Source organism: Delphinus delphis, chromosome 4 (assembly GCF_949987515.2).
Source record: "Delphinus delphis chromosome 4, mDelDel1.2, whole genome shotgun sequence".
NCBI classification, from domain to species: Eukaryota; Metazoa; Chordata; class Mammalia; order Artiodactyla; family Delphinidae; genus Delphinus; species Delphinus delphis.
In genome coordinates, this window is record NC_082686.1 from 133,110,006 (window position 1) to 133,123,598 (window position 13,593).

At 41.9% G+C, this 13,593-nt stretch overlaps 1 protein-coding gene across 5 annotated transcripts in view; it reads right to left on the minus strand.

Annotated features, from left to right (window-relative positions):
- METTL6 (methyltransferase 6, tRNA N3-cytidine) overlaps positions 1–13,593 on the minus strand; it is an 18,203-nt gene continuing 4,610 nt past the window's right edge. For 2 of the 5 annotated variants that reach the window (XM_060011486.1, XM_060011487.1), the window contains 4 exons: positions 9,454–9,624; positions 3,879–3,944; positions 3,229–3,370; positions 1–1,046 (listed from right to left, as the gene is read on the minus strand). In XM_060011486.1, the coding sequence (XP_059867469.1) occupies positions 865–1,046; positions 3,229–3,370; positions 3,879–3,944; positions 9,454–9,624 (561 nt within the window). In that variant the 3' untranslated portion in view covers positions 1–864. The remainder of the gene's footprint in view (positions 1,047–3,228; positions 3,371–3,878; positions 3,945–9,453; positions 9,625–13,593) is intronic. The other 3 variants (XM_060011489.1, XM_060011488.1, XM_060011490.1) reach the window with 2 other exon arrangements.

Sequence of the window (13,593 nt, forward strand, 5' to 3'; positions counted from 1 at the left end):
GTGTGTGCGGTCCAGGCAGTACACTCAAGACAACCATTCTCATGAACAGGAAACATCATGGCCTACAGGATCAGCTTTGTTAGCAGGCCAAAAGAACTCTGATTTCATTTTATAAAGTGAAAGTCATTACACAGGAATGCTTGGGAAACAGGTCAGCAGACCAATCTGAGGATTTTCCCATATGCCACCTCAGCAACTAGCCATGGCAGTCATTGCCTCTTAGCTGCTGCCGCCTCATTTCCCAGTGGGGAGCTGGGACAGGGGATGGCCTTCCCGTCTCCCTCAGGGCACTGTGGCCAGGGACTGGCCCAATTACAGACGGTCTCAAGAACGAAGCAGGGAGCCATGGGGTGTTCCTGAGACCTCCAATGCAAAAGTGGCATTTGTGGACACTGGTCCTAAGGAGGCACATAAAATGAACCAAAGCAGAGGGAAATGGGCAAACATGAGACACTGGAGAAAGAAGAGAAGAGAACAATCCTTCAAGCTAAAAATACACAGGGCTCGGTTATTTTAGTCTATTTGGCCTCATTTTTCCACAGGGTTGTCTGACATGCTGCCTAGAGACACATTTACAGACCTCAGGAGTAATGAATGACATGGGTCTCTTTAAGTGCTACAGGGCCCTCGTGCTTTCCTCTGTGGAATCTTAAGACAACATGGCTAAATCACTTTATACCATAAAACTTTCCTCTTCAGGTCTTGCAATTTTATTTACAATTCTGTAACACACACACACTTGCTACCTTTCAATATAAAAAGTATATATATTCATTTTAAAAAGTTAAAATATAAAAGTACACAAAATAGTGACTTTAAACTTTCCTCTTCAAGGGGAGGCACAGACATCAACTTCGTGAAAGGTCAGGACTCGTGGCCCAGGCGCGGGGTCACAGGAGTTGGGTTCTTCAGAGACTTTCGGAACTTGCTCTGAAGGAAAACCCTCGGTACACACAGGCCTTCTTTTTTATTCACCGTCTCACGAAACACATACTCGTTCACCTCTTCTTCGTAACCTGTGTCCATAAAGAGCCGTGCCAGGAATTCTAGAAGACAAGCAGATCAACAGCGCTCGCAGTCTGGACTCCACTGCACCGCTGAGCAGTGGTGAGGGGGGCGGGAGGCTGAGACAGGGCATCCTTAATGGAAGGAGAACCTCAACACTAAAAGGTAAAGGTTTTGTTCTGGAAAGTTAACAAACTCCTACTTCTCCCTGTCAAACAAAAACTCCCAAATAAACAATAAGCAAAAAAGTTTAAGAACAACCTGGGGTCTGTCCTCCTTGCCCTACTGTGATTCCCCAAGGACAAGAGTCTGAGTAAAAAGAAACACAATTCCAGACTGGCTGTACTCATGCAAAGTGCGTGTGTGCTCAATTTGTTTACATCAAGCACCTCATCTATGCTAACATGAAGGAGGAAAATCAGTGACCAAAGTGGGGAGAAAAAAAATCATCTGATAGTGACATACCCTAAGGAAAAGTTAATCCAAGTAATAATCACTACACATTAAGTGAAACAAACAGAATGGCTACGTAGCAAAAACAAAAACTCTTATCGAGGGCATTACTCCAAAGAATGTGCTCTGAAGCACTTTGCAGATATTATTGCATCTTCTCATTTATAATTGGTTTAATCAGATTTCATGAATCCAAAACATTAAAACAAATTTTTAATTTTCACCGTACATTTTTAATGGTTTTGTAGTTTTAACGGTAATCACTCATTTTTAGCTTTAAGAGAATATTTCACTTCAAGAAATACAAATGTTGTAAAAATTAGAGCTTAAGAAGGTAATTATCTTATGGTTCAGATTACAGGCATACCTCAGGGATATTGTGGGTTCGGTTCCAGACCACCACAATAAAGGCAAATACTGCAATAAAGCGAGCCACACGAATTTTCTGGTTTCTCAGTGCATGTGAAGTTATGTTTACAGTATACTGTAGTCTATTAAGTGTGCAGTAGCACTGTGTCTAAAAAAACAATGTGTATACCTTAATTAAAAAATACTGTATTGCTAAAAATTGCTAACCATCAGGTGAGCCTTAGTAGTAACGTCAAAGATCACTGATCACAGATCACCATAGGAAATATAATAATTTATAATAGTTCAAAATATTGCGAGAATTACCAAAATCTGACATAGAGGCATGAAGTGAGCAAATGCTGTGGGGAAAATGGTGCCAATAGACTTGTTCGACACAGGGTTGTCAGAAACATCCCATTTACGAAAAATGCAATATCCACAAAGCACAATAAAACGAGGTATACCTGTATTTAACAGGCTTAAAACTAACGTTCAAAATACCTAAAAGAGGGCTTCCCTGGTGGCGCAGTGGTTTAGAGTCCACCTGCCGATGCAGGGGACACAGGTTCGTGCCCTGGTCCGGGAGGATCCCACATGCCGCGGAGCGGCTGGGCCCGTGAGCCATGGCCGCTGAGCCTGCGCATCCGAAGCCTGTGCTCCGCAACGGGAGAGGCCACAACAGTGAGAGGCCCGCGTACCAAAAAAAAAAAACTACCTAAAAGACTAAAATCATGTTCGGTGTTTGGATGGTTTTAAAATCATGTTTGGTGTTTGGATGGTTTTCTTATCAAACATGACCTTTTAAAGACCCCTCTATAGCAAATTTGTGTAAAAAGTTTCAATCACTTTTTTCCTTAAAGATTTTTCTTGATGTGGACCATTTTGAAATCTTTATTGAATTTGTACAATATTGCTTGTTTTTTGTTTTGATATTTTGGCCTCGAGGCATGTGGGGTCTTAGCTCCCCAACCAGGGATCGAACCTGCACCCTCTGCATTGAAAGATAAAGTCTTAACCACTGGACCGCCCGGGAAGTCCCTCAATCACTTTTATAGAAAAAGATTTCTTACCTTTGTGAGACTCAAGTAATCTCAAGGCACTACCCTGTCCTATTTGCTTTATGCCTGAGTGAACGAAGCGAAGATTCTGGTTTGCTCTCCCCTCTTTCCAGCGCAGCTCCTGGCGTCATCCACATGGCGGCGCATCAGAGCCTGTCCACTGATCCGGCTCACTAACTGGACACGGTCACCAGAGGCGGCCCGTGAGCTCACAGCCAGGGCTGGTAAGTGGTGCACGTGAGCGGGCTTGTTCTGGGACCTTGTGCTTGTAAGGGGGGTACAGTCACCCCCACTCCAACTGGTACCATAGTGACAATGCAATCAAGGAAACAGCAGTCAAGACAGATTCCAGCAATCTTACCATCAGTGAAAAAATACGATCTGGTTCCATCTTGTCTAACATAAAAGTTTTCTGCAAGTTTGCTGCCGGCTTTAAACCTAAGCATGGCATGATCATACAGCCCATAGTCGCGAAACAAGACACTTTTGCCTGGTTTTAATACCTACGAAACAAAACAGGCTGCACGTAATTCAGGGACCCAGTCAAACAGAGCTTACTATAAAATAAAACCTGATTAATTTAGGGATTAAAATAACTTGCATTTGTGACAGTTATGAAAGGGGCCAGACTGCAATACCCATACTATGAAGAAAAAGGGCCTGATAAGCAAAGGTGTGCTAAGACTTGGCAGTGTCCTGTGCACTGGAGGGGTACTTCCTGAGCACTAATGAGAGCTCTGTGGAAGGTCCAGTGTCACACAATTAAAGTGTTAAAGACATTAGAAGAAACAATCATACCCTCACTAAAGCACGTTCTCCCACCATTTTATTAGCCATCTCCTAATCCATGACCCTGCAGTCAAATTGTTTCTTTAAAAAAATACTATGTCATTTTCACTTTTTACTGATTTTTTGGGCTTCCTCATCCTGAGTCTCAGCTCTGGTCTCCCACGCTACAATTCTGTATGGCTTGCCCACCACGCTAACAGCGGACGGCCCTCTATAGCTTACCAGACATTTTCTCATTGGGTCTTCACACAATTCTGGGAGGAAGGAAGGAAGGAGTGTGATTATCCTCTGTGAGACAAGGAAACTGGTAGCAGAAGAGGGAAGTGATTTGCCCATGATCATACAAAAGCTACTAAGGAGGGGGGGCAGGACTCAAGCTGGGGTTAAAGGCATCACACTGCAGGATCAGGGATGTTTGTTAGCCCTGGGCAGAGTAGGGGCGGGCGGTGTCATTCCAATTCTGTCCTCACTACTGACAAGACAAGAGAGGCTGTGAGGGCAGGGGTAACTTGAGTATTCTTCCCACACTGCTGCACTTCTTGATTTGAAGCGAAGCATCCTCACGCTAGTGCAGTGTGTAGAGAAGGGACCAGTGTCAGGCTCCGGTGGGAGTCCCTCACTACAGCCTTTCAGAAATAGCTGTCACAGAGCAGATGTCTCAAAAATTGGAAGGTAAAATCCGCCGGGAGTGGTATAACTGCCCCTCTCTTACACAGCAAATAGCCATATGCTTTTCAGAATGAAAAGAAAGTGGTACTCGCTGTGACACTTGCTTTTTATGCGGGGATTCTTTCAAACTGCGTAACTTTACCAAATAAGAGTGGACTTCAAAAGGGGGCATTGATTTTATTAAATATATTCTGCCCCATCACATCAACAAGATGATTTTCAAGACATGACATGTAGCACCTTTTATAGATTTTTGATGTAATTTGATGTTTCCTCTTCCTGAATAGAATAGGAAAGATTGCCCATAATACTTCCAAGTGTGCTGCAGATTTTCTCATTTAGCAAATTCTTTTGTTTTTGGCCACGCCCCATGGCTTGTGGGATCTTAGTTCCCCATCCAGGGAGCGAACCCGCGCCCTTGGAACTGAAAGCACGGAGTCCTAACCACTGGACTGCCAGGGAATTCCGTCATTTAGCGAATTCTTATCAACGCTAGCATGCATTTAAAATATTGTTAGTAAAGTGCCTCTTTGATAAAAACATTCATACCTTGGTCAGAAATGCTAAATTTTAAAATGTGAATAATTGAGAAGGAAAAAGTCTGAAAATTTTAGTCTATGTGAGAAAGAAATCATTCTTAATTTCAGAGGGAAGGAAAGCCTGCATGGGACCCTTGCTCAGGAATTTGGGAAATCCTGGTCCATATCCCAGCTCTTCTGTTAACTGGTTGAATGACCATGGACAACATTTCATCCCTCTGAATGTATTTTCTCATCCGTAAGACAGTAATTATGGTATAACACCTCCTTTGATGGCGGGGCTGTACAGCCACCGGCTGTCCTCATCCTCCCAACAGCTCCAGGAAGAAAGCAGGTGAGGTCGACCAGACCCACTCCACGTTGAGTGAGGCTCAGAGTACAAGTGACTCGTCTGGGCTTTCAAGGCAAGTCAGTGGCACAGGAAAACCAAAATCTCGTCTTCTGATGACAAATTTGGTCAATTTTTATTTTACCATTCTATTCCAAAACTGAGGGAATTCAACTTTAAGGCTGCCTTTCAGTGTAAAATTATGTGGTTTTAAAATTTCTCAGGTGTTAACATCCTAGAGTAATTATCTCTACCGTACAACAGCTTATTACTGTAGCTGATCAAGCAAGACTGCAGAGCTGCCCAAAGGGTGCCTGATTGTCAGAGGCTGAGAGCTCGCTTCTTCCAGTAATTTCCTGATGAAGCACATGGTCTCAAATTAATGAACCAGTGACTGACTATGCATGACAGCATCACACTGCTGCCGTGAACTCATTCCAGGTCAGCTGAAAAAGGATTTCTATTGGGGGGTAAAAACAGGAAGACTGCTGAAATGGAATTTGTTACTATAAGAAAGGGGCCAGGTATGGACTGGGACAACTCAAGTTAACTTTTCTTTTAATATAACACTTCATTATATACTAAATATAGATAACATGCTGTATGTTTCCATTTAAATCAAGAATAGGCATATCCTCATTAATACCCGGCTCTGTCAGACTTAACTTTATTAATCTAATTGTGTCTCATTATGGTTTTATTTTCCATTTCCTGGGTTACTGAGGTTATCTTTTCATATGTTAACTATTTGTGTGTTCTCTTCTGTAACATGACTGTTTGCTCATTTTTCTATTGTCATTCTTACTGTTACTCAGGAATTCCTTATACATTCTGGATACTAGGCCGACCAGGGATCGAAGCCATGCCCCCTACAGTGGAAGCTCGGAATCTTAACCACTAGACCGCCAAGGAAGTCCCTCAGTTGAGTAGATTTTAAGTTACTTTTCCCACCTTGTCTTTTCAATTTCTTTGTATTATACTGTCTTTTGAAGAACAGAAACTCTTAATTTTTTTACCATCATCTTTATGCATAGAATGTTTCTGAATCTTTGAGAAAATTTTCCCTACTCTGAAGTCAAAGATTTTCTCCTATATTTTCTTCTGAAAGGCTTAAACTTTTGTCTTTTCCATTTGTCTTTAAATCCACCTGGAATGACTCTTGTATAGATGTGAAGTAGGAATACAATTTTGGTTTTCTCTCACGTGGCCTACCAACAGTCCCAGAATCATTTGCTGAGCAGTCCTTTTCCCAGGGATCTTCAATGTCACCTCTATCAACTATCAAATTTCCATATATATATGGATCTGCTTTTAAGCTGTCACATTCCATTTGTCAATTTGTCTGTCCCTCTGCCAATACCACTGTGTCTTAATAATTGTAGTTGTAACAAGCCTTTATATCTGGTAGGGTACAATCTCCCCATTGCCTTCTTCTTCAAGAGTGTTTTGACTCTTTGTTCCTTCATGTAAATTTAAAATCAGCTGTCAATTTCCTCAAAAAAAAAAAAAAAAGTCTACCAAAAAACTCAAAATCAAACAAAGAAGTAAAACAAAACACGTAACATGAAGTGGAAAAGTAAGATTGCACAATGCATGTTATTCTCTTTTAAGTGTACAGTTCTGTGGCACTGAGTACATTCATCTTACACTTATGTAATTCTGTTAATATTTTCTCATTAGACAATCATATTATCTGCAAATAATGAGTTCTGTTTCTTTCTCATTCTAAAACCCTTTATTCCTTTTTCTGGTCTTTTCCAGCTGACTAGGACCTCCAGTATAATGATGGATAGAATATTGACACTGGGCACTCTCGTCCCCAGCAAAGTTCCAGACACTCCTTACTCTGCCCCTATTACCTCCTACTCCTTCCTAATCCCCAAAACCCTCCATCAAATCACGGTATCCTGAACGTCCCCTTCATTCTTGTGCTAACAAAAACCTGACTGTCCCCTGAGGACGCAGTTTTCCCTGCAACCTCTCAAGTCAGGCTGTGTTTTCTCCCATGGTCCTTGTATCACTGGCCGTGGGAAAGGGTCTGGGGTTCTCCTTGCCCCACTGCTACTTTCTGTGCATTCCCCTTTCTCTTCCCCAAGCCTCATGTCTGAATCTCCTGTCATCAGATCATATCACCCGCTATCCCTTATTGTTAGTCATCTATTAGTTCCAGGGTCATTTCCCTCCATTTCATGATGAATGCGTCTCCTGGTTTATGCTTTTATCCTCATACTACTCCATTCTTAATTCCCATCAATTTCAACATGCATGTGGATTATGCTTCCAAATATGCTGGCCTCAATGATTTGAGCTTCTCTCTTCCAAAGATCTCGTCCTCCACCCTACCTTAATCACTCGTTCCCACAGTAATGTCCTAAGGTCTTGTCAACACTGTAAAGTATAACCCCTTCATACTCTCAATGTCACACAAGTAACTCTCCGACCACCCCCTCCACCATTTTTCCAGCTCTTTCTCTAACTCCCCATCTTTCATAAACCTTCACCTTCACCTGAGTTATCAAATCAGGGATCCTCCCATCGGTCCCCTCTTCCCTCTTTACCTGGCTTAAGTCCCATGCCTATCTGTGGATATACGCTGGGTTCTCATCTGTTCATATGCCAGGGCAGGGAAAGGAGAGGTAAGGAGGAAAAAAACCTTACAAAACCTCACAAGCAGAGGGCTAAAACCATCTGAATTTTTAAAAAAATTGTTTTCAGTGAGAATAGTTATTCCCTAACAGGTTTCCAGCGTCTTGAAATTTCTACCTCGCTACTCTTTTAAAACATCACGAACCAGGGTTAAATTTTAATGTACAGCTGTACATATACAGAGGCTCTCAGCTAATGTCCACTTCCTCAGCTTGCTGGACACTTTCCATTCTCTCTGTAAACTGACTGAAGCCACAACCCCCTGAGCAGGTGAGGCTCCCAGGCTCTCTAGATCGTGCGCCATTACACTCCAGGGCCTCCTGGGGAGCTGGTGCTCCCATCAGTCACTGGTGTTCATTCCCAAGCTTGCTTGTGCTGTTGTTCTGAGATTTATCATTATATACGAGTATATAAACAATGCAATACGAACGTGAACAGAAGGCAGTTTTATTTCCTATGAAAAGTATGTTGACTACTTTGGAAAGACTTGTTAAACAAGCACTGAACAAACTCTACTTAATTAAGCGTGGGAGAATCAACAATGAAAGTCTGGGTAAAAATATAAAAGAATCTGCTCTCATATTACTTTTCAATTGTTTTTAAGTTCTTGCTATAAAGAAACCAAAACTCTATTACATGTGTGATTTATGTAAGATAAATGGCCCCATACTCAAAGAAAAGGCCTTGGCTCTACATGAAAAGAATGATAAGTGAGTATTAACATATTTTAACTTATAATAAAATATTTACAGTAAGAAGGTACCATTTGTAAAAATCATTTCTCGACTTAGTTGATTTTAAGTTAATCAACATGGTTACCCACTGTTTGTACAGCTAAGAGAGCCTCTATTGTAGTTTACAAAGCACCTCGAACCTGATCTTACCTGCATCTCACAATAACCCCATGAGTGAAAGACACCCCCATTTTACAGACAAGAAAACTGAGGCCCAGAGAAGAATGAAAAGGTGGCCTGTTTTGAGTCACCTGACTTAGGAGTGATGCTTTACTCCCTGAGTGCTGCAGCAGCCTCCTGGTGGCCACAGCAGCTTGGGTTCTCCCCAGTCTAACAACAATGATGGGAGTGACAACAATGACGACCACAGCTGACATTTAAAGAGCACTCACCATTTCTAGGCACTGCACTAAGCACTTACAACACATCTCATATAATCTCCCCCAGATCCTAAGATCTAGGAACTATTATCTCAACATTCCACAGGTAATGAAATGAAGGCTCAGAAAGGTAAAGGAAGTTGCCTACATTAGGGGAGCCAGATTTGATTCTAAGCACCCTGACTCCAGACTGTGTGCTCTTGTGCACTGAACTATGCTTCCTCTCACTTTACAGGAAGACTCCACATATCCTAGGCAGCTGCAAAATCATCCCTGCTCCAAGGCTGGCCAAGCTCTGAAGGGCAGCGATGGCCACCAGGCAATTGAGAATTTAGGGTGGATGTTTTATGCAGGAGAACTTTCTTCCCTACACTGACTACGCAGCCCACCTCGTGAGAACGGGGAGACTCTGTCAATCGAGACAGCACGTGAGCCTCAGAGGGAAGGTAAGTGAAAAGATCAGGACATCTAACCCTCAAGTGCAGGCTCCCAATTACTAACCTTGTAAATGTTTTGTAAGACAAGGTGCATTTTATCAGGGTGAACCGTAGAGAGCACAAATATCAACATGACAACATCCACAGACTCCGGGGGCACGTGTTCCAGAAGGTCATCTTTAGTCAGATCACACTGGAATACCTTGCATCGTTCTGTGTCATATAAAGGATTTTGCTAGAGAGGAGAAAAACACAAAATAATTTTTACACCACATCCACGTTGATACATGGAGAAAAACACAGCATCAAAAGGAGATCCTACTTCTACGTGTACACTGCTGCACAGAAATCAATGATCACTTTGTAACTGTGTAAAACAGTAATGAACCATTTGCACATTAAAGCATGTAATGTTCAATACTGCTACAACAGACAAGATTTCATTTTAACAAATCATTTTTTTCCTTTAAAAAAATTTTATTTTATATTGGAGTATATTTGATTAACAATGTTGTTAGTTTCAGGTATACAGCAGAGTGATTCAGTTATACATATACATGTACCTATTCTTTTTCAAATTCTTTTCCCATTTAGGTTATTACAGAGTATTGAGCAGAGTTCCCTGTGCTATACAGCAGGTCCTTGTTGGTTACCTGTTTTATATATATTAACCAATCATTTTTAACTGTGTACACAGTCTATCACATATTCCAAACTGAGCATTTTAGAAGCATGTAACTCTAGAGGGATGATAATCCAAAACCAGCCTCTGCTCCCTTAACCCTATGAGAAGTCCTTCCAGCTTCCTTTACTGAGATGCTCCCACAGTTCTTCTGGGTATATTTTCCCTTGATGCAGCAAGCTAATAAAACCTAACTTTTTTTTTTTTTTTTAAACTACAAGTGTGTTCCCGGTACATTTTGGTTCATTGTTTCAACACATGTATAAGAGCATTATGGAAAAAAATATCAAACTTTTCTTTAATGTAAATAAGGACTTTAATAAATTGAGAGATATACAAAGTTATTGGATGGGAAGGTTCAATGTTGAAAAGATGTCAGTTCTACCTCTTATAAATCCAATGCAATCTCAACTGAATCTCCACAGATTTCTAGAAACTTGACAAGGTAAATTTTATTCATCTGGAAGTGAAAATCTTGAGGAATAGCCAAGATGATTTTTTTTTTTTTTGATAGTGGCCATCCTAATGGCTGTGAGGTGATATCACATTGTGGGGTTTTGTTTTTTTGTTTGTTTTTAATTTATTTATTTTATTGATTTTTTTTTTTGGCTGTGTTGGGTCTTCATTGCTGTGCATGGGCTTTCTCTAGTTGCAGTGAGCGGGGGCTACTCTTCGTTGCGGTGCGCAGGCTTCTCATTGTGGTGGCTTCTCTTGTTGCAGAGTAAGGGTTCTAGGCGCATGGGCTTCAGTAGTTGCAGCATGCAGGCTCAGTAGTTGTGGCTCGCGGGCTCTAGAGCACAGGCTCAGTAGTTGTGGCACACGGGCTTAGCTGCTCTGCGGCATGTGGGATCTTCCCAGACCAGGGCTTGAACCTGTGTCCCCTGCATTGGCAGGTGGATTCTTAACCACTGTGCCAACAGGGAAGCCTGCCAAGACGATTTTTAAATGAAGAACAGTGGAAGAGGAGGCACACTACTGGACATCAAAACACATTACAAAATGAAGTACTAAAACAGTGTGGTTTGAGAATGGGGACAAATAGATCACTGAGACAGAACAGAGTCCCCAAACAGACCCATGTATAAAGAGGGATCAGTAGTGTATATGACAGAAGAGAGATGACAAAAATGACAATTAGATTTAAAAAAAGGTAGATAATAGGGACTTCCCTGGTGGCGCAGTGGTTAAGAATCCACCTGCCAATGCAGGGGACATGGGTTCGAGCCCTGGTCCGGGAAGACCCCACAGGCTGTGGAGCAACTAAACTCGTGCACCAAAACTACTGAGACTGTGCTCTAGAGTCCACAAGCCATAGCTACTGAGCCCATGTGCCACAACTACTGAAGCCCGTGTGCCTAGAGCCCGTACTCCGCAACAAGAGAAGCCAGTGCAATGAGAAGCCTGTGCACTGCAACAAAGAGTAGCCCCCTCTCTCCACAACTAGAGAGCCTGCGCACAGCAACAAAGACCCAATGTGGCCAAAAGTAAATTTAAAAAAAAAAAGGAGATAATACAGGTGACAATTATCAGGAATGGAAAACTAATTTCTCACTCAATTCACTGTTTGAACAGCTAGCTCTATCCACTTGTGTTAGAGGACAGCAGACCACTTGGAGTAATAAAAGACTTGGAGCTCCAGTGCAGAGATGTAGAGAGGTGGAGAGACGTAGCTCCCATCCTTATGGGAAACAAGCTGGACAGACAGCAACTTTACGTGAACCCATGAAAGAACAGAGGTCAAAGAACCACCAGCCATCCCCAAATCTGGAGAGGGAACAAGTGCCTTCAGGGAGATGCAGGACCCAAGCGTTTGCTTACCTGAGGCAGTAGCCTTCAGCCTGGAAAGAGAAAATTAGAAATGTGACAAACAGATGAAGCCATCGGGATGTTTCCACCCTTTGCAGGTGTTTCCACCAAGGACATCACCAGGCTCTCACAGAGACAATGGTGCTCTTTCTGGTGCTGGACTTTCTCACCTCCTTTAAGGGAGGAAAGGTTTAACCTGCAGGGGAAAAGTTATCTGAGGCCTGTATCCTTAGGGCACTGGTGGAGTACCACTACCACTGGGGGAGGGCCCTACTCTTCCCAGACCTAGTCTTAATCTGCAGAGAGAATGGCCTCAAGACCACAGAGGATGACAGAGGCGGGGAAGCGATGGGAGAGAAAAGCTCTATTCCTGGAGAAGCAGAAACACTTGTGAGGGCCACACCCCTAAGACACAGGTCCATTATGCCGTTCAAAAACTGAGAATCAGAACATTAGAGAACAGTCTCTTTCCCAACATACTACCAACAAATCTCCAGTAATAACAACAGTGGATTGCTGGGAAAGCTGCAAGAGACAGACTCTTCATGGTGAACAGCACAAAGGGAAGACCCAAAGCCAAGAGGAGCAACAAAAACAAAGTCACCAGAGGAGTTTGAAGTCTCTGAGGCCGAAAGCAACAACAAACCTCACAGGTAACTATAGCAACAAGAGACTTCAAATAGAGCCCAACTCCTGTCTAGATTATTACAAATCCTTATTACCTCAGTATCCACTGCCCTATATAACATACCCGGCTTTCAACAAAAAAGAACAAGGCGTACCAAAAGGCAAGAAAAAATATGGTCTGAAGAGACAATCAATCATGAGAACCAGACTCAAATATGACACAGACGTTGGAACTACAGGTTTGGACATTTAAAATAACTGTGATTAACATATTAAAGGCTCTAAAGGAAAAGGTAGACAACATGCAAGATCAGATAGGTAATTTCACAGAGAGATAGAAACTACAAAACAAATCAACTGGAAATGCTAAAAACAAAAAACTTAGTTACAGAAATGAAGACTGCTTTTGACGGACTCATCAATAGGAATGCCTACTGCCTAAAGAGGAACCAATGAACTTGATGATAGGACAATAAATTACACAAACTGAAGAAAGGGAAAAAAAGTTAAAAACAAACAAAAAACCAGCATCCAAGAGCTGTGAGACAATACAAATGGTATAACATACAAGTAATTGGAATCCTAGAAAGAGAAGAGGAAACAGAGCTGAAGAAATACTTGAAGATATAATGGCCAAACTTTTTCCAGATTGATTAAAAACCATAACCAAAATTTAAAAAAGCATATCTATGTGATTACAGAACTTCTAAACAAGACATAAAACCTTCGTACCTTAAAAGGAAAAGATTATCAGATTGGTTCAAGATGGCAGAGTAGAAGGACGTGCACTCACTCCCTCTTGCGAGAGCACCGGAATCACAACTAACTGCTGAACAATCATCGACAGAAAATATTTGAAGAGATTAGAGTCGAAAACTTCCCTAACATGAGAAAGGAAATAGCCACCCAAATCCAGGAAGGGCAGAGTCCCAGGCAGGATAAACCCAAGGAGAAACACACCGAGACACACAGTAATCAAATTGACAAAAATTAAAGACAAAGAAAAATTATTGAAAGCAACAAGGGAAAAAAGACAAATAACATACAAGGGAACTCCCACAAGGTTAACAACTGATTTCTCAGTAACTC